The sequence below is a fragment of the Anolis carolinensis genome, chromosome 1, assembly GCF_035594765.1.
Source record: "Anolis carolinensis isolate JA03-04 chromosome 1, rAnoCar3.1.pri, whole genome shotgun sequence".
NCBI lineage: Eukaryota > Metazoa > Chordata > Lepidosauria > Squamata > Dactyloidae > Anolis > Anolis carolinensis.
The window spans coordinates 50722111-50743797 of NC_085841.1; the positions used below are offsets into that span (position 1 = coordinate 50722111).

Consider the following 21687-nt stretch of genomic DNA (forward strand, 5'->3'; position numbering starts at 1 on the left):
TCAAATCTGGGCATATTGTGTATGCATGGCAAGTTTGGTCCAGAGCCATCATTATTTGGGTTCATAGCGTTCTGGGTGTAGGTGAACTACAACTCCTCTAAATTCCCCAGTAGGAGTCACAGTGCTCTGACTTGATGCAGGGTGAACTACAACTTCCACCATGTGGAGTCAATCCCCCAAACTCCTCCTCTGCTGTGTTTGTTATGCAGACAGATTTGAAAGTGAAGGGCAGTAGGCGGGGTCATGCAAATTCCACACCAATGGAGAACCCTAGGATGCCAGCCTGTGGTGGAGGAAAATGCAAAATCTAGGCTGAAATGATCCCTGAATGAAAGCATTCCTTGGATGGTGGGCCATAGCGTTTGGGGAGGACATTGGCAGGGGTTGGGATACATGTTCATGGAGTTCGCTGTAAACACAATGTCAGTGGACGGGAGTAACTTGCTGGCTCCTCAGCACTGGGAACTATAGCCTGTTTGTGGAGGCCGGAGGCTGTCTGTGTGAGCAGACACCTGTGCCACATACACACATATGGGTTTTCACTTTTATTATGGATATAGATATAGATAGATATAGATATAGATTGATTTAGTTATATTATGTATTGCTTCTATATGTATGTTTGGCATTTAATTTTTGCTGTTTTGACATGTTGTACACCACTCTGAGTCCCCCCAGGGATGAGAAGAGCGGTATAGAAATGCAATAAATAAATAAATAAATAGTTGTACCAATTCTTCTACCAAACTTATCATGGGATTTTCCTGAGAAGAGGATTTGCCTTTGCCCTCCTCCAAGACTGACAGAATAGACCTGCTTAAGGTCATCCTGTGGGTTTCCATAACCAAGCAGATATCTGAACCTGGGTCTCCAGAATTGTAGTTCAATAAACAAACCATTACGCTACACGAGCCCTTTTAGGGTAATTATAAAGGGGTAAGGCCTACATTTAATTATTAGCATCAACCAGAGTAGATTACGATCAATGGATTTTAAATATCTTAACTCACAACTCAGCATTGATTCAATTCTATTCAATTTAGGAATACCCCCTTGATTCAGGTCTTAAGGTTGAAAACCTTATACTGTACCAAATATACACAATAGTGATGATCAAAGTGGCATTAGAATATCATAATCAGTGAAAGGCAGTGATATAATTTGCAACTTAGGGATTGTTTGTGATTCTCTTCTCCTACATGGAAGCATTCTAAATTTTATCCACTGATCCTAAAGAGCAATCCCTCACTGATATAAGAATATTATTTGGATAATCAAGATGTTCACTAATTGAGACTGAATTTAAATAACCCAGTAGAAAGGAACTTATCTTCCCTATGGGTTTGCCAAAAGTGCTGATAAAACCACAATTTTTGTTGTCTGGAACAGATAGTCAAATCAGAAGGTAGTACAAGCCTTATAATCTCATAGGAATCAAGAAAATATGGACATCAATATATCAAAGAAATATTTCCGTGCAACACATGAGACCTGAACTTGGGTCTTACCTATTTTAAGTACTGTCATTCCTTAAGTAGTTCACAATTTAAGAGAGCCGCTTTTTAAAATTATGTTCTTAGTTATTCTCAAATCTGAAGTATTTGAACTAGATCCCCCTTGGGATGCTAAAGATGACCATATCCTGATTATTACTAAGCATTTAAGTAATAAAAATTTGTCCCTGGGCACTAAGTTTTTTCATGATATTTTACTAATCCAGCTTTGATTTCTAAACAAAAGTATCCACTCATACAAGGAAGTTACAATCCAATCTAAAGAATCTAAAGATAAACATAGGAAGCTGTTTTATGTCAGTCAGATTATTGCACTGTTCAGCGCAGTTTTCCCTGAACAAAAATGGTTCTCCAGAGCTTCAGGTATCAGTCTTTCCAAGTCTCGAATTTATCATAATCTGAAAAATGTCTTCCAACCTTTAGCTTTGAGCCTTTCCCACTGGGTTTGTTGGGGGTTATTCTAAAATAAGTGTGTTTATGATTGATAAAATGCCAGTCAAGAACAAACCTCTCCCAAGTCTACCCTATAATTTCTGAGATTTTCAAGAATTCCCTCACTAGAGAAATAAAGGGATTTCACAAAGTTCTTCAATTATTCTTATCATTTAAAAAATCTGTACCTGTTCTCATTAAACCAGTGTGATCCTTTCAAAACACATTTATCTTCTATATATACAGTACACAGTATAATAAAAGTCAACGTTTACATGTTTGTGGGCAATGGATTTCCAAGACAGCTCCAACTTCCAGAAAGTACTGTGACTCCCACCGATGGCAGATTTGGGCCACACTTGGCACACATAGTCAACATGACCAACCTAAAATACCTGGAGAGGTTTGAGGCATTGACCATAGAATTTAGGACTTATAGTTCACCCACATCCAGAGAGCATTCTGGATCTAAGTAATAATGGATCTAGACCAAACTTGGCATGCATACCTGACATGCCCAACTTTGAATACTGGGGGGTTTGGGGGAATGACCCACCACGGTGGGAGCTGTAGTTCACCCTGCATCAAGAGAGCACTCTGAAACCCTCCGATGATGGATCTGCACCACACTTGGCACACAGAACCCCCATGACCAAGAGAAAATACTGGAAGTAATAGGGGGACTGACCTACCATTGTGGGAGTTGTGGTTCAAAGAGCAGTGTGAACCCAAACAATGATGGATCTTCTAGACCAATCTTGGCATGCATACCCAACATTGCCAACTTTGAATACTGGTGGGGTTTGGGGAGACTGACCTTGAATTTTAGAAGTTGTAGTTCATCTATAATCAGAGAGCACTATGAACCCATACAACGATGGATCTGGACCAAACCTGGCACACATACATGCGCATCTTTGAAAACTGGTGGGGTTTGGTGGGAACCCCCATCCAAAGAAAGCTGTGAACCCAAACAACAATGGTTCTGGACTAAACTTGGCACAAAGACCAGACATGGCCAATTTGAATATGGGCGGGGAACAATGACAGATGATGGAAGTTGTAGTTTACCCATATTCTTATGTATTTTCTAATGTGTCCATTCTTAAAATCTAAAAGTCAACAATGAATACTTGTATGTTTATCACTATAAAAGACCTAACTTGGGTATCGCTGGGTACCTAAGCTAGTATTAAATAAATAGCAAATCTAATACACAGAGTACACAACATTTGGTACTTGGTCGGCAGTAATTATTTTTCAGGGAGTTTCCAAAATTAGCTTTATCCACTACTTTAGTATTTTATGGAATAAATAATAAATTTATTCAAATAAATGTACTTTATAGATAAAGCAATTGCTGTAACTTTTCAGAAAGAGGGTGGAGGGCTAGAACAAAGAAGTGGTGTTATATCCACTGTGCTACACAAACTGGAATCAAAAACATCTTATTTCTGATGCAAGCTATTTGAATTCTGACTTGCTTAAGGCAACACTTTATCTGACTGTCTGCACCTGTAAATAACTGGGAAATATATCTATCCCAAATAAATTGAAAAATGAATGTGTTTTGCTTTCTGCAAATCCAGCAATATTATCACTACATTCATCTAAAGCGGAGCTTTCCAAACCTATTTGACCTGCTGCTCCTTTTCAAAAAAATTACAGAAAATTAAGATAATAAAGAATTATATTAAAATGACATTTAAAATAATCCTAAATGAGAAGGATGAGCCTGGTGTGCTGCTATCAATGTATTAATGTTCAGCTATTTTATCAGCAGCATGAATTAAAAAAATAATACTTATTGAACTTGCACGGTTATTATTGGACCACTTTCGGCCTATTTCCAATCTCCCCTTTTTGGGCAAGGTCGTGGAACGTGTGGTGGCTGCACAACTCCAGGCATTCTTGGTAGATACCGATTATCTGGATCCGGCACAGTCTGGCTTCAGGCCGGGGCATGGTACCGAGACAGCCTTGGTCGCCTTAGTCGATGATCTACGCCGCGAGCTGGACAGGGGGAGTGTGTCCCTGCTGGTTCTGCTGGACCTCTCAGCGGCCTTCGATACTGTCGATCACGGTATCCTTCTGGGGCGCCTTGCCGGGATGGGGCTCGGAGGTACTGTTTTGCAGTGGCTCCGGTCCTTCCTGGAAGGTCGGTCCCAGATGGTGTCCTTGGGGGACACCTGCTCGGCCCCACAACCATTGACTTGTGGGGTCCCGCAGGGTTCAGTACTGTCCCCCATGTTGTTTAACATCTACATGAAGCCGCTGGGAGAGATCATCCGGAGTTTCGGGGTGAGGTGTCATCTGTACGCAGATGATGTCCAGCTCTGTCACTCCTTTCCACCTGTCACTAAGGAGGCTGTTCAGGTCCTGAACCGGTGTCTGGCCGCTGTATCGGACTGGATGAGGGCGAACAAATTGAAACTTAATCCAGACAAGACAGAGGTCCTCCTGGTCAGTCGCAGGGCTGAACAGGGAATAGGGTTACAGCCTGTGCTGGACGGGGTCGCACTCCCCCTGAAGACGCAGGTTCGCAGTCTAGGGGTTCTCCTGGACTCATCGCTGAGCCTGGAACCCCAGGTCTCGGCGGTGGCCAGGGGAGCCTTCGCACAACTAAGACTTGTGTGCCAGCTGCGCCTATTCCTTGGGAGGTCTGACTTGGCCACGGTGGTCCATGCTCTGGTTATATCCCGTTTGGACTACTGCAACGCTCTCTACGTGGGGTTGCCTCTGAAGACGGCCCAGAAGCTCCAACTAGTACAACGGGCGGCAGCCAGACTAATAACTGGGGCGGCTTACAGGGAGCGTACCACCCCCTTGTTAAGCCAGCTCCACTGGCTGCCGATATGCTACCGAGCCCAATTCAAAGTGCTGGTTTTGACCTATAAAGCCCTAAACGGTTCTGGCCCAATCTACTTGTCCGAACGTATCTCCTCCTATGAGCCAGGAAGATCCCTGAGGTCATCTGGAGAGGCCCTGCTCTCGGTCCCGCCTGCCTCACAGGCGCGGCTGGTGGGAACGAGGGACGGGGCCTTCTCGGTGGTGGCTCCCCGGCTATGGAACACCCTCCCCAGAGATATACGGCAAGCCCCAACCCTTTTGAGTTTTAGAAAAGCCTTAAAAACATGGCTTTGTGCCCAGGCTTTTAATGAATAAATGATAAAGACGACCCAGATTGTTATATGGATAAAGTTGGAGGATATTGGACGAACGGATTTTAAACACGTTTTATGTTTTATATTTTATATTGTATTTAATTGGTTGTATTTTTTATATGTTGTTGTTTTTAATGATGTATCGGCATCGAATTGTTGCCAATTGTACGCCGCCCTGAGTCCCTCCGGGTGAGAAGGGCGGGATAGAAATATTTGAAATAAAATAAATAAATAAATGAATGAATAAACTGCTTGTCACACAATTCAGAAACTAGCTAAATTAGATTTCATATATGTGCAACATGATCACCTGTCAACACATGTTTGTTAAGACCTGTGAGCAGACTTGAGCACTGATTGGTTATAACTTGCATTGTGTGTGTTCATTTGGAAAACTAAGTAATCACTATGACTTTAACAATATGCTACACAACAGATGATACATGTATAAACCCTTTTTCAATTTCTTCTCCTCTTCTTTCTTTATGTTTCAACTCACTGCTGGATTGGTCCAGCACCCCAACAAGGGCAATAGGAGCCAGTAGCACAATGGGTTAAACCCTTGTGCCACTGAACTGCTGACCTGAAGGCTGGCAGTTCGAAACTGCGAGACAGGGTGAGCTCTCATCTGTCAGCTGCAGTTCCTGCCAACTTCCTAGCAATTCGAAAACATGGACGTAAGTAGATAAATAAATACCACTTCTGCGGAAAAGGCAAAAGACACGCTACAAAGCAATCTTGCCAGCCACATGACCTACAGAAAGCCGGAAATGAAAGGAGAAGCCTCTGCCTTTGTCAGTATGTCTCATTTGTATTTGACTGTAAAGGCATTGAATGTTTGCCTTTGTAAATGTTGTAATCCACTTTGAGTCCCCTAGGGGAGAAAGGCGGAATATAAATAAAGTGTATTATTATTATTAATATCACTCATTTTGGGAAGCACTGATCTAAACTCTTAAAATGAGGTGTTGACATCGTGAAACTGTAAAACAAATTCAAGCTATCAACTGATAAGAATTTATCTGTTCTTTTTCTCATATAAAAATAATAAGAATGTATTATGTTCCATTGTCCTCTGGAGCCAGAGATGGAAAATTTGAAATTTCATCCTTTTAGCAAAGAGTCCCACAGCTTCAATATAGTGCAGGTGATAGCATTACGAACCAGGAGTTTCTAGGAAGTTATTTTTTTCAAGTGGTAAACAATTCAATGAACAGCGCCATAATGTGTAGAAGACAATAATTTAATTAGTTTTCCATATTGCAATGCTGCATTTTAATTGCAATGCTAGGAATGGATGCTGTGGACTTAGATACTGTTCAGAAAAGTCTGAAAACCACATGTGACCAGTACTATTATGGCCATAGTATGAAGACACCATATGGAGGATGTTTTTAGAAGTTTCTACACTATAAAAATAACACATACAATATCAGTTCTGTACAGTGTATGTAGGAAGCATGTGCACATTTTCTTCCTGTTTGTCAACTTTTATTTTATTAATTTTTAAATGCCGGTCATTTAAAGTAAGTATTTCTTTGGAATGCACAGCCACAAGGAATTTACCACATCCTGGAGATGTTTGCTATCCAATGGGTCTCCAGGATATGGTGAACACCACGACTCATTAAAAAAAGAAAAAGCTCACCACATGAATATTATGGTGTCATGGTGGCATTACTATATCAAAATGACACCAGGATCTGGTATAAAAGAAACTCTGTTCAAGCCTTCCACTCCACATGCAGACTCAATGCACAGAGCTCCTACTGGCTCAACCACACACTACCAAATGTCCCAACGATCGAGCTGAGTTCCGCTCTTCTTTCTATATGCTCTGTTTAAATGTGGCAGGAAGGATATCAAAGACAGCTAAGTGTTACTTGTTTGGTCCTCAAATCCCCCATTTTCCAAATGGCATGACAGTGCAACATGAGGGTGTCAGAAACTGTGGTCTAAACAAAAACATCTCAGACTTTTATTCCACATAGCATGTTTTCAAGATCTGAACTGCTGTCTCTAGAATAACCAAATTCGTAAGAACAGCTAAATCCAAAGCCAGCTCTGTGCCCACATTTAGCATACTGTCCACATCAATTGTGGTAGTATTCTGTTCTAAATTCAGTAGCAACTAATAAATATTATGTTCTAAACTCAATTGTTACTCTCAACTAGAGAAGATTTGATGAATAAATAACTCTGCATATTCATAAATTCCAGTAGTTCAAAGGTCTTCTCCAACTGGGACCAGCTATTTGATTTCAGTCTTTACTAGAAAATCTCCAGTCAGGAAAAAATGACCTGGGGGGTGGATGTATTACAATATCTGCAGGAAACCAATGTATTTGTGCAGTTTTGCAGCTGCAGGACAAAAAGGAACATCGCCTCCTTCTATACCAATCCCTCGAGGCAGAAAGGGTGGAAACCGCAGCTCCTGCCCTACAGAGTGAAGCATCCAATATTAATCTTAGCTAGGAGCTTAACGAATTCACATCAAAATGCAAATATATTGCTGTAATAACATAAGCATCAACAGCAGATGCTTAGACTCATAAAATTACTATTTCTTACACATTAAAGATGGCCTATTTGTTGACTGGGCTGAAATGAAATTAACTAGATGATAGTTTCTGCTCGGTAAAAGTATTTTATGTATTTCTACTTCCTTACACATTCCAGAAGCCAGACATTCTAGCCAAAATTTATTGCATTTGTTTCCATATGTAAATGTTGAAACAAATAGAAGCATATACCTCAGGCTATGCAAAGTAAAGTTCTGTGTGGGACATCTGGAGGCCAGATCTCAAGAGCAGCTTTCAGCTGCAGGAACAAGCTAAAAGAGCACCCCATGCTAGCCAATTGGAACACAGCAAACCAGCTCTTCCCTACCTGTCACATATTTGCATACAGCTGCATATTACTAGTATTATTATTGCTCTGTTTACTTATACAGCGCCATCAATGTATATGGTACTTTATATGTGTTTCTATTGCACTGTGACAATGCTATACAAATGCAATGGTCTTTCTAGGGTGCAGAATTACCCCAAGAACCCTCTTTTCTGAAAAAGCAAAAATCTATGGTTCTAGTCCAGGCATGTGCAAACTTTGGCCCTGTAGGTGTTTTGGACTCCAACTCCCACAATTCCTAACAGTTAGTAGGCTGTTTGAAATTGTGGGAGTTGGAGTCCAACACACCTGGGGGCCCGAAGTTTTCCCATGCCTGTTCTAGTCCTTAAGACAAGAAAGATAGGCTTGCAGAGAGGAAGTGAGGAAGAGCACAGGAAGCCTTTTATTCTGATGCAAGGGTAGAGATCCACTCTTCTGCATAGCCTCTTACACTCTTTCATGACCAGAAAAATCAAATTAATTATACATGCAAATGGCAGGACTCAGTTATTATTGGAAGAGAATTTGAGTTACTTTTCACCAATAATTTTTCTAATCCCTTTTATTTAATTTATTCAGTTTTGCACCACACTGTTATGCCTCCTCTGGGGAGTACCATAGGCATATCTGACACACTCTCATGTCTGTACATACTGCGTTAATCCTTTTTAAAGTGTTTCAGAGCTATTCTGATGCCATGCAGGAGCCCTTTAGCTATCTACACAGCCAGCCAGGCCAAAGGTGCATCAAGGCCATAGCCAATGCATTGATGCCAGGAAATTACCCAACTATGCAGCAGTGAATCCATTGGAGGTATGAACTGTGGATGAGACTGGACCCAACCAGATCTAGCTGTCAAAACTGTAGGATCACTGTGGAACTTCCTGGAAACTGCAAAGTAAATCCCATGAATCAAAGAGCATCCACTTTAAAGGCTGAATGCAGCAGTTTACAGGGAAAAATCAGCCCATACTTTATATTTTACAGCAAAGCCTTTAATTGTATTGATTATGAGAGATCGTTATTCATTCTAAAAGAAATGGGTGCACCACAACATCTGATTATCCATTACTTTAGACAACAGGTCACTGTCAGAACAAAAGATGAGAAAGCAGGTTTCCCATTAGCCAGGGAGTCAGAGAGGTTTGCATTTTATCACAAATTACTGTGCCCCCCCCCCCATTTTCATGCCTCCTTCCTCTGAGTCTAATCATGCTTCCAATATGAAATGTTCTGTAAAGGAATTAAAAAGATGGGGTGATAAAATGCAGAACGTTTTAATGAACCACATTACTTGCAAAAAATAGTAAAGACCTGTAGAGGCAACTGATGAAAGCTAAGGGCAAATGTGCAAAAGCAGTTATGTATTAGGAAGATAAAAATAATGACTGCACTTGATTTGCGTAACTCAATGACACTGAAAATACTTAACAATTTATTATACCTTGGTTGAGTCATTAACCAAAATAGAGACTATAATCAAGAAATCAGAAGATTAAGACTTGAAAAACCAGCCATGAAATAACCAGATAACATCCTTAAGTACAAAAACATAGTATTCAGTACCAAAGTCAAAACTATCCAGGCCATGATATTTTTTGTTTCCATGTATGATTTGCAAGCTGGAAAGAGAAGAGAACTCAGAGGAAGAAAATCAACTCATTTGAAATGTGATGCTGGAAAAGAGTTATATGGACTGCCAAACAGACAAATACATGGGTCATAGACCAAATCAGGTCTAAACTCTCTCTAGAAACCAAGACAACTACATGGATGCATTATGAGATGAAGTGCTCACTAGAAGGTGATAATGCACAGTAAAGTGGAAATTAGTAGGAAAAAGGCTACATTGCAGGTGGATTGATTAAATTGAGGAGGTTTGGATGTGCATTCACTGAGCGGGGGCTTTTGGAGATCTCTCATTAATAGAACCCTATTAATGAGAGATCTCCAAAAGCCCCCGCTCAGTAAAAGACAACAAGATGGCAAGTAACAACAATGAATCCCACCTCTAAACAAGATGAAATTCAAAGTGGTAAACCACTTGCAGATATTAACTGATGGCAGGGACTCATGCTGTGTTTGCCATCACCTAAATTCTCTCTTTTGTGAAACCAATATAGGGTAAAATTAAGTTTATTAAAAAGTAGCAATCTTAATTCCAAAATAACTTCCCATAAACTCTTCAATCCTGAGGAGAAAAAGCTTACTTCATGCTGAAAACAGATCTGTCATGTGTAGTTTTCTTAGGTATGAAGTAATAAATTCCCTTACTACAGTGGTTCTCAACCTATGGGTCCCCAGATGTTTTGGCCTTCAACTCCCAGAAATCCTAACTGCTAGTAAACTGGCTGGGATTTCTGGGAGTTGTAGGCCAAAACACCTGGGGACCCACAGGTTGAGAATTTTGTGATAACAAATCTGTACATAGGTCTATGTATGTCTCAGGCCATCCCATAACCCTAGAACAAGCAAGAACAAGAACTATTTTAAACTGAGTGAAAGAAGCAACCACAAAGGGAAACAGCTGCACTGTGCACATGTCTACTTACGTTTGGTACATCTCTGAGAGCCAGGAGCTTTGCTCCAGCCGTGACAGCACTGCCCTCCACAGACATTCACCCTGAAGCAACAGTAAAGAAAAAAAATCAGCAACCAGGTGCAGCGTAGTCTGATAGACCCAGATGCAATTCAACAGCACAATCTACCCACTCCCTTCATATGGGGAACTGAGATGTCTAGGAAAAAAATTGTTCCTCACCTCCAAGCACAGGTGAGGTGGAAAGGTCTGAAAAGAAAGGAGGAGAGGTCTATAACAGATTGAAGGAGGAAAGTCTCAGCAGACACAAGCAAATTATAATGAAAAGGCTGTGAGCTGGCAAGGGAAAGGGAGTTTATAGCCTGAGGGAAGGAGAGTAATTATAAATGTTCTAAATAAGAATAGGCACTCATTGTTCTTTTAGCATTCCAACCTCAAGCTCTTAACAGAAGAAAATAGGTCTTCCTTGGCTTATCATGCTTCCTAATAGGGAGTGAAAAGTTTCTTTGCCTATGGTTACCTCACTTTTATTACATGTGACCTAAAGGAGCATCCCTCTTGGCTGCATAAGCATGAGAAAGAACACAGACATCCAAGTGTCTCCGCTGTTTACATTCTCTTCACCTTTCCAAAGATGAGGCCCTAAAGCGGATCTTCCCTATTCACAGCAGGAGAAAGACAGCTAGCTTTTCTTGCTGGGGAAAGGGAAACAAAGACCTAAGGAAGTAGTATCCAAACTGTCAGGGGATTAAAGCCAGCTCCACCACTGCACAAGAAGTTTCCCTCTTGCATGGACCACATTAAGAGAAGTCACATTCCAAGAGTAGATGGGACCAAAACGTCAATGTAATTGAGCTTCAACTTCCTACTGTTTGTCATTATGATTTGGAAAAGACGTTTCAGCCATACAAAAACTGGGAATTTGCCAAATTGTGAAGCCACAGAAAAAAGATATCAGCTCTAAAGGGAATCCCAGTGGGGCCAGTTTGGCAAACCAAAAGAGCTGAATTCAGGATCTAAAATCCTCTAAAATCCTTTTATTTAGGGGATAGGAAAGTATCAATGTTCAACTATCGTGTTCTTAAAATCATGATGCATTTTTACATCAATCAACAGAATTTCTTGGTCCATTTCTGAATGAGGTTCTATCCACACAAGCCATCTTAATTTTTGAGTATTTACTTGAGACCAAGCATCTCCTTGTTGTATTTTGATCAAACAAGAAGTGTCCCCAAGGACCTCTCCAAGCTATACTTGCAACTTGGAATTCAAGAGCAGGGTTTCTTAAGCTATCTCATGTAGATAATGAGTAACCTTCCTTCTCCTACCCCTATTTTGGTAGGTACTGTTACCACATTTGTGCCCATTATCCAGACTGCTTTCTTTTTACCATCCTGGAAAATCATCAGGAACAGGCAGTCAATGGCACCCATCCAGGGCCCACCTATTGGAATATGACTATTCTAGAATGTCTCTCAGCCCCTCATTCACAAAGGCGGAAAACGTTTAAAATATACTATCATAGATTTCAGCCATGATAACAAGAATTCAAGGTAAAGGCATAAAGATGGAAAGGAGGCTAATTGGACATATTGCTAAATAGCTAGTGGAGAAGGAAGCCTCAACAATGGAAATGGCAAAAGCAGCTGCAATAATGAAGAACTTATGAAAACAATAAAATGGGAATAAGAATACACAAAATGTTATCCATAACCATAGTCAGCCTAAACATATCAAATCAAAATCATACAACAGGTTTTATGAGTTTCAGAGAGGCTGTCTAATATTCCAATGTAAGGATAAAGGGTTTTTTTTTTGTAATTGACTTTATTTTAAGAAGTATCTCCAAAAGATAGGATTTTAAATGTTATTTTTAACACAAAGTCTTACATAACCTATTTGATGGTGCCATCGTAAGAGCGGCATTCCCACAATTTCTCCCACAAAATGAAAAGCCTCATTTAAAATAGGCCAAATGTGATCCATGTCAAAATTAAAAACAAAACAAAAGAGAGACTTCTTTCTTTCAAATGTAATGCTCATCAATGAAGTTAAAACAGATTCAATAAATCTAATCAATTTCTTCATTGATCATTAAAATGTAACTATCTAATCCATACTTGTCTTATTTACCTATTTGAGAACGATTGGGAGAAATATGGATTATAATTATCAGCCAGACTATATTTGAAATCATTTAAAAAGATTGGTCATTTTTTGACTGTACATCTATTCAGAACAGGACAGCTCAACTGGTGCAACTGCTCCAGGCCCCTCAAGGACAGGTGCCCAGTACAGGAAGAAACAGTATAATTGGCTTCATCATCTTCCTTAGACATTTCCTGAATCCCCCAGTGTTTCAGATATCGATATTTTGTGTGTTTGTTGAATAACTGATTAAAAGCGATCAGGCAAATAGATTTATATAAGAGTTTGAGTGCTGCTGTCTATATTGCATCTATTAATTTTATTGGGTCCTGTACTGAGAGGAAGGCAGGGTATAAAGTAAATAAGTAATTTCTATGCCACTATCCCTGAAATGACTGTATTTAGAAAGAGGGTCCTGCTTCTTGGAACTACTCCAGGGCACCAACCACCTTATATGGCCTGGAGTAAGAGGAAGCAAACACTGGTTCATATTTGTAATTGTCTGTAAGTTATGTCTCACTGTTTTCTTAAACATACCCAAGATAAGATTCATATTTCTACACTGCTGTGCACTACTTGTCCATGATTTACCAGGTCTTTATAGCAGTAGGACAGGGAAATTAATAGCACTCCCCTCAAGCACCATTTTAAAGGTCCAAAGTATGATTTAGATCTCAATTTGTAGCAGACATGGGAAACTTTTGGTACTAACAACCAACATGGCCAACAGCAATGGACTGTGGAAGATGTTACCCAAATAAGTGAAGAGGGCCTTTTCTACAGGGCAGGATCAACTTCATGTTTATGGAAGTGCCTCATTACCTTTGTAACGGGGTCAGGTGGATCTTGGTGACACCTCAATTTACCACAGTGCTCCAGAGTAATTGATTAGGAGCCATGAGAAAAATTAAAATAGCAGCTACATCCAATGCACAGCACTCCAACTAAAAATGTGGAGAGGGCAACCAGAGGGACACAGTGCTCTAATATTTGCCCAGGGATATGCATGGACTGTGCAACAGATCAAGAAGTCATTAACCCACCTAAAGTGGTTTGCCACAAAATCAGTATAGGATTAACAAAACCAGACCGTCTGCTTCCCATTTCTAAGTTACTCACCATATATTCTTAAAAGAACATCCCCAAAGTAGGCATTGGATATTGATTCTCCCCATTGCTTCTTCCTAACCTGTCTTAGGTGTTTTACTTCACTAGAGCAGAGATGGAAAAAATGTGGCCTTCTAGAGCTTGGTCTAAGATAGTGTTTCTCAACCTGTGGGTCCCCAGGTGTTTTGACCTACAACTCCCAGAAATCCCAGCAAGTTTACCGACTGTTAGGATTTTTGGAAGTTGAAGGCCAAAACATCTGGGGACTCACAGGTTGAGAACCAATAATCTAGGAGATTATCACAAGACATTTGAAATCAGTAGTATCCAACCTCTGATCTTCCAAGTATTTTGGACTTCACCTCTCTGAGTTCCTAAGGGCTGGAAAAACTGGCCAGGGCTTCTGGGAGTTGGAATCCCAAACACATGGAGGGCCACATGTTGGACACCACAGTTTTAAATAATACGCATAGAGTTGGCATCTAACATTAAATCCTGTGGCTGCCTCCTACTAAATTCTGGAGTTTGTAGTTTAGGGAAAGTCCTTTAACATTTTTAGCAGAGAGATCCCAGGCCTCCCTGAACTACAAAACCCAGAATTCTGCAGGAAGCAGCCACAAGACTTAAAGTGGGATGCACAATCTATACCTATACTCTAAAGCTGAGCTTTCCAAACTATGTGTCGTGACACTTTCATCTGTCAGTTGTAGGTGTAACAAGAAACCCTCTATGTAAAAGTCTAAGTAAAAGAAACAACAAATCATATACATATATTTAAAACATAACTGTAATGATTTCATGATATCTGCTGCATCCCCATACCGTTTATGAGTACAGTTTATGTATGTGCATCTCTTATAAGGGGTTGGTTTACCTTCCAACTTGCTAGCGAAGTTCAATTACTGTGTCGCAAAAAAGATGCATGTCAAAAAATGGTGTGTTGCCAACCTGAAATGTTTGGAAAGCTCTGCTTTCAAATTGCACCTGTTCTCTCATCTGCCCCTTGCCATGATGCTCCATGACCAGTTTATGGGAGCTGTAGTTCTACAACTAGAAAACCACAGCTCCCACCATCAGAGAAAGAATGAGGTACCTCACCCCAGAGCTTAGAAATATCACTGGAGGGCCGCAACTCCCTCAATGCCATTCACCATGACCACCACCCAGTTCAGCTTTCAAGAGCAAGTATAGAGTGTGCATCCACTTTAAATCCTATGGCTGCCTAAGAGATTCACAGGACCTCATTACACTAGTGCAGGCATGGGCAAACTTTGGCCCTCCGGGGTTTTTGGATTTCAACTCCCACAATTCCTAACACCAGGTAAACTGACCGGGATTTCTGGGACTGGAAGTGCAAAACACCTGGAGGGTTGACCTTTGTCCATGCCTACACTAGAGCATCTGTTCACTTTAAATCCTGTAGCTGCCTAGGAGATTCCTAGGACCTTATCACACTAGAGCAGTGGTGGCAAATCTATGGCACATGAGCCAGAAGGGTCACGCATGCCATTGCCCACCTGCCCCTCACCCCTTGGTTTATAATAATAATAATAATAATAATAACTTTATTATAATAACTCCCTGAAGGAACTTGGGGCGGCTTACATATAGGACATAACAACACACAACAGACATAAAAGCACACAAACCATTAAAACAAAACCAACCACTAAAATAAAAGACATTGTAAAATACAATCTGTATACACACAATTAAGCATAAAAGAAAACAGCAGCATTGAGGCGCCATCAGACCATGTTCAACAAAAAACCAGTGAACATAGTTGCAAAATGGATGTGGTCAGTCTATAAAAGGGTTGGGTGTGGGATAGTGCAAAACAACATATGATAGAGCTGGGGAGATGGATAAAGTGCAGAGAACAGAGTACTATCTGGCGACCTAGGGACTGGGGATTTATGACTAGGGACTAATTTTTCCCAAATGCCTGCTGGAACAACCAGGTTTTCAGATCCCTGTGAAAGGACAGTGTGGGGGCTTGGCTGATCCCTGGGGGAGGGTGTTCCAAAGTAGAGGGCCAGCACTGAAAAGGCCCCCTCCCTCCTCCCCACCAATCGTGCCTGTGACAGTGGTAGAAGCGAGAGGAGGGTCTCCCCGGCAGATCTAAAAGCCTGCACTGGTTCATAGGGGAAGATGCAATCAGGAAGATAGGCAGGGCCTGAACTGTTTAGGGCTTTATAGGTCATAACCTGCACCTTGAATTGAGATCAGAAACTTATCGGCAGCCAGTGGAGCTGTTTCAATAGGGGTGTTGTGACTCCCTATAATTGGCTCCAGTTAGAAGCCTGGCTGCCGATCTTTGTACCAGTTGCAATTCCTGGGCCGTCTTCAAAGGCAGCCCCATGTAGAGTGTGTTGCAAAAACCCAATCTGGATGTAACCAAGGCATGGACCACTGTGGCCAAGTCAGGTTTCTCGAGGACACGCCATCTCACCATCACTGGACTAGAACATCTATCCCAGGCATGGACAAACTTAAGTGGCTGAGTGGGGAAGAGAAGGGGCCTGAGATTGTTAGGAATTGTGGGAGTTGAAGTTCAAAACACCTGGAGGGAGGGCCCAAGTTTGCCCATGCCTGATCTACCCACTTTAAATCCTGTGGCTGCCTAGGTGATTCTTAGGTGAGTCTTTATACTAGGGCTTGGGTCCACTTTAAGTCCTGTGGCTGCCTCCTGCGGAATTCTGGGGTCTGTAGTTACACTGCTCAGGCAGAGAGGTCCTGGGCTTCACTGTAACTACAAACCCCATTATTCTGCGGGAGGGAGGGAGCCACAGGAGGGTTTCAAGTGGGATCGGTGGGTAGTGAAGTGTGGGTCTCAAAGGGGACTTTTCCAAGATGAAAGACGATCGGTGACCTAACAGCAGTCCCCTCCGGCCTGGTGGGCTGGCCCTTCACCCTCCCGATGACAAGGCGGGGCGGCAGCGTGGGCCTTACCCCTGCAGCAGCGGGGGCTTGGGCTGGACCTGCAGGCTGGCGGAGCTGTTGCCTTGGCGATGCTGCTGCTGGGGCTTGGTGCGCGCCATCCACTTGCCCGCTTTGCCCGAGGAGGAGGAGGAGGAGGAAGGCTGGTGCTGGAGCTGCACGGTGGGGCCCAAGCGGAGCGGGACAGCGGGGCTGGCTTGGCTCATGCGGCGCGTCCGCTCCACGGGGCTGCTGCTGCTGCTGCTGCTGTAGCGGCTGTTGAGGAGCTCCAGGCTGAAGGTGCGCTGCTGGCGCCAGCCGTGGCTCTTCGCGGGCAGGACGTAGGTGACGGTCCGGAGGGGCTTCCCTTGCGGCTCGGAGGCGCCCAGCGCCGGGCAGAAGGCGGAGAAGGCTCCCAGGAGCAGAGCCCACCTGAGCCCGCCCATGGCTCCCAAGCCCCAAAGCAGGCGAACAAAAGAAAGCAGGCAGGCAGGCGCGCTCTGCTCGGGAAGCGGGGTGCCGGTCCCTCCTCTGCTGTGGCTCCCGAAGCGCGGCCCCGCTCCCTCCCGCTCCCGCTCCCTCCCCAAAAGAAGGCCAAAAAGAGAGGGAAAGGCTTCCCTGCGCCTCTCTCCTGCCCCAGAGCCCTCAGGTCCTTCCTCCCCTCCGCCGCTCTCCGCAGCCCTCTGGCAGCATGCGAGGCGAGCTCAGGCGGAAAGCTGCCGGGCTGAATAAGGAACCATGGTCACAGTCAGGAAAAGCAAAGCGGGAGCCGCTGGAACCCGGAGGAAGGGAAGGCTGGAGCGGGAAGGACCAAAATATAAGGACGAGGCTCCTGCCGGGGCAAGAAAGCACTTTCTCAAGGCTGTTCGCAGACTATTTGGAGGGAGGGGGACTTTTTAAAAAGTTTCGAGGGGTGTGTGCCTGGCTTTGAATGCCAGCTCCGCCCAGCCAATCCCAGGCAGGCATGACGTCAGGCAGGCGCTCCTAATTGGGAAAAGGAGACAACGGGGCCGGGACTTTGGAGGCACCATCCAGTTTCAAACGCAGAATCGCTGCCCGCTCTCTCTCCCAGGAATGCCTCTCGGGCCTCCTGGCAAAGGGAAGGGCGGCGTGGTGCGTGTTGTTGGGGGGTCTTTGAGCATCCCAAATACACCAAAATGATCCGCATGGCTGGCTGAGGTAAAGACAGCTTTGCTTTCTGATGGTTCAGTGTGGCCAGACTTTTATTGCATGCACACAAGTAGTTGAAAGATCTCTACCTATCTACATAATGGAAAAAGGCAGGGAGTTTCAGGAAAACATCTATTTCTGTTTTATTGACTATTTTAAAGCTTTTGAATAAAAAGGGAAATGCTAAAGAATTCTCAAACTTTTGTCCAGTGGCACTTATTTCACATGCTAGTAAGGTAATGCTCAAGATCCTGCAAGGCAGACTCCAGCAATACAGGGAGCAAGAGTTGCCAGATGTACAAGCTGGCTTCAGAAAAGGCAGAGGAACGAGAGACCAAATTGCCAATATCCACTGGATAATGGAGAAAGACATAGTTCTGTTCTAAAGCCTTTGAATGTGTGTATCATAATACATTGTGGCAAATACTTGATGGTATGAGGATACCAAATCACCTTGTCTGTCTCCTGAGAAATCTGTATAACGACCAGGTAAGAACAGACCACAGAACAACAGACTGGCTCAAGATTGGGAAAGGAGTACGGCAGGGCTGCATACTCTCACCCTACCTATTCAGCTTGTACACAGAACACATTGTGTGATGTGCGAGGCTTGATGAACCCAAGGCTGGGAGTTAAAATTGCTGGAAAAAAATTAACAACCTTAGATATGCAGATGATACCACTTTGATGGCTGAAAGCAAGGAGGAGCTGAGGTGAAAGAACCAAGGTGAAAGAAAGTTCAAAAGCTGGCTTGCAGTTAAACATCAAGAAAACCATGATTATGGTAACCAGACTGATTGATAACTGGCAAATAGAGAGAGAGAGAACAGACTTTGTATTTCTAGACACAAAGATTACTGCAGACGCAGACTGCAGCCAGGAAATCAGAAGTTTACTTCTTGGGAGGAGAGCAATGACCAACCTTAATAAAATAGTGAAGAGTAGAGACATCACACTGGCAACGAAAGTCCACATAGTTAAAGCAATGCTATTTCCCATAGTAACCTATGGATGCAAGAGCTGAGCCAAGGAAGATAGACACTTTTGAACTGTGGTGTTGAAGATAACGATGCTGGGGAAAATAGAAGGAAAAAGGAAGAGGAGCCGATCAAGGGCAAGATGGATGGATGGTATCCTTGAAGTGACTGGCTTGACCTTGAAGGAGCTGGGGGTGGCAACAGCCGACAGGGAGCTCTAGCATGAGCTGGTTCATGAGGCCATGAAGAGTTGGAAGCGACTGAACAAATAAACAGCAACAACTGATAATGGTCTTGATTTTCCAAGTGCTGAAATGGTGTGAGGTTTGATAATGGACCCAGAGCAATACAGAGGAGTCATCAAGTTCCTTTACTTGAAAGGCCGCACACCAAAGCAGACGTTTGATAAGATGAAAGAGGTTTATGGTGATGATTCCCTATCATCTGATGTAGTCAAGAACTGGCATCATCCATTCAAATGTGGTCAGACTTCTGTGCAAACAGCTCCAATTCCAAGGCGATCCTACTCTGCTATGGATGAACACACCATCCAGCAAGTGGAGGTCGCCATTTTGGAAAATCACTGCGTAAACCAGTCACCATCTAGCCCAAAATGTCAAGATTAGTATGGGGTTTGTGGGAGAAAAAATAATCCAAGACCATCTTCACATACATAAGATATCCGCTCACTGGGTTCCCTGGCTGCTCACACCTTTCCAGAAGCAGAAACGAGTTGAATGCTCTCACACTTTATTGACGATGTGCCATGGAAACCAAGATGACTTTTTCAACAGACTGATAACACAGGATGAAAGCTGGATCCATCACTATGATCCTGAAACTAAAGTCTAGTCAATACAATGGAAGCATCATGACTCACTGCCGCCAAAGAAGGCACGTGCCCAACTCTTGGCAGGCAAGATCATGCTCACAGTATTTTGGGACCAGCACATAGTAGTATTGGTGGATTTTCTAGCAAAGAGTACCATGATCACTGGGGCATACTATGCTTCACTACTGCGGAAATTGCGGGAGGCCCTATGTGGTAAGTCAGGCTAAGGAAGAGTGACTCATCCAAAATCAGCTAGTGATATTTTATGCTTTAGGATGCATCTACACTGTAGATCTAACACAGTTTGATGCCACTTTAACTGCCATGCCTCAATACAATAGAACCATAGGAGTTGTAGTTGTACGATTTTTTTATTTTTCTGACAAAGAGCGTTGGTGCCTTATCAAACTACAAATCTCAACATCCCGTGGCATTGATCCATGGCAGTTGAAGTAGTGTCAAACAGCTTTCATGCTAGAGTGTAGATGCAGCCTTAGCCTAAGTTTTACACGCTGGGATGTAATACTAGTTGACTTCTGTGATTTTTTGCCAATTGTCTCAGTGATAACATTCTAAGAACACATATTCTAAGAACTGTGATCTTTCTTCATGATTCTTGGAATCTGCGTATGTGCCTTCACATCACCTAACGACTCATGGGCTCCATAGATTTCACAAGGTTTCCTTAGGCAAGGAATACTCAGAAGTGGTTTGCCTTTTCCTTGCTCTGAAATATAGCCTTCAGCAACTGTTCTCTCATCCAAGTACTAAGTGGTCCGGATCCTGCTTAGCATTCAAAATCACAGAGGATCTTGGGAGATGGGAAAAATGAAACCAGAGCACAATATCTACACAGAATTTTGCCTTGTGATGAAGAAGCAACATACTAGTGCATGCAGCCCATTTGCTCTCATTTGGCACCTCAGATCTTTCCATTTTGATCAGTCTGCTCTCAATGAGAGAACTGGAGAGTTTTCCAAAGTCTACTAAATAATAAACATATGTGCGTTCCAAATGTTCTTTCTCGCTGGTGTTGTTTATTCTGGTTTGAGTGTGTCTTTACATCACCTTTTTTCATTTTTGGTTTATGTGTTTTGGTCAGGAAAGACATCAAGAGCAATTTCAAATCAATGCGTATCAGTAAAACAAAGTCTTTGCTCTGAAGTGTCCTTGCTTGACATGCCTCTAAGATTTTCAGGGGATAGTTTAAGATACATGTGTATGCAAGCTCCTTCTCTCTCACACACAATCCTGCATGTTATAGATGTCACATCCAACAGCAACAGAACGTTTTCCCGACAGCAGCATCACTATTCCCATGTGGAGCCAAAGACCTGAGCAAGATCAATGTGCCTCTAATGGATTGTTAATGTAATGTAGCAGTCCTTGTCTATTTAAAATATATATTTATATTTGTCCTGACTTTAAAATAGATGAACAGGACAGAGGAGAATTTAAACATGGCATCCATTCTTCATGCAGTTGCCTTTGCAAGGCTTTCTTTTGTGACATACAGAGAATAGAAGAGCTGCATTCATTGTTACTATAACTATAAATAGTGGAAGACCATATGCATTATATCTGGAATCATCATCTGAGATTAAATTCTTAATTTCTGGGTGGGTGAAGAAGTGATACAGTGTGTCCCTGCTGTTCTGAAATCTTCCCATAGGATAGACCAGCACAACTTTGCAGTAGGTAGGGGTCAATATTTTTAAAAAGTTAAACTTTTTCTGGCCATAGATAGGTTTTTAGTGATTTACTTTCCAAGATAATCATTAAACTATTTTGCAAATAAACCATATAATTTTTTAAGAGAAATATTAATTGGATATATCTGCTACTCTTCACTGCATGGTCATACATGAGAGACTTATTTTCTAAAAGTACATTTTAAAAATCAGAACATAATCCAGAAACTGCAATTAGCAAACACATCTTCATGATGTGTTTGCTAATTGCAGTAAAAGACTTCTCAGCCGCTTTAGAAGTCTGA

General features: G+C 42.4%; 1 protein-coding gene across 5 annotated transcripts in view; it reads right to left on the reverse strand.

The window, feature by feature from the left end:
• ltbp1 (latent transforming growth factor beta binding protein 1) overlaps nucleotides 1-17587 on the reverse strand; it is a 212553-nt gene extending 194966 nt beyond the window's left edge. For 2 of the 5 annotated variants that reach the window (XM_008125456.3, XM_008125451.3), the window contains exons 1-2: nucleotides 16746-17587; nucleotides 10552-10622 (exon numbers count right to left, since the gene is read on the reverse strand). In XM_008125456.3, coding sequence (XP_008123663.1) covers nucleotides 10552-10622; nucleotides 16746-17158 — 484 coding nt within the window. In that variant the 5' untranslated portion in view covers nucleotides 17159-17587. The remainder of the gene's footprint in view (nucleotides 1-10551; nucleotides 10623-16745) is intronic. The other 3 variants (XM_062974291.1, XM_016990622.2, XM_008125460.3) reach the window with 2 other exon arrangements.
• Between the last annotated feature and the right edge of the window lie 4100 nt (nucleotides 17588-21687).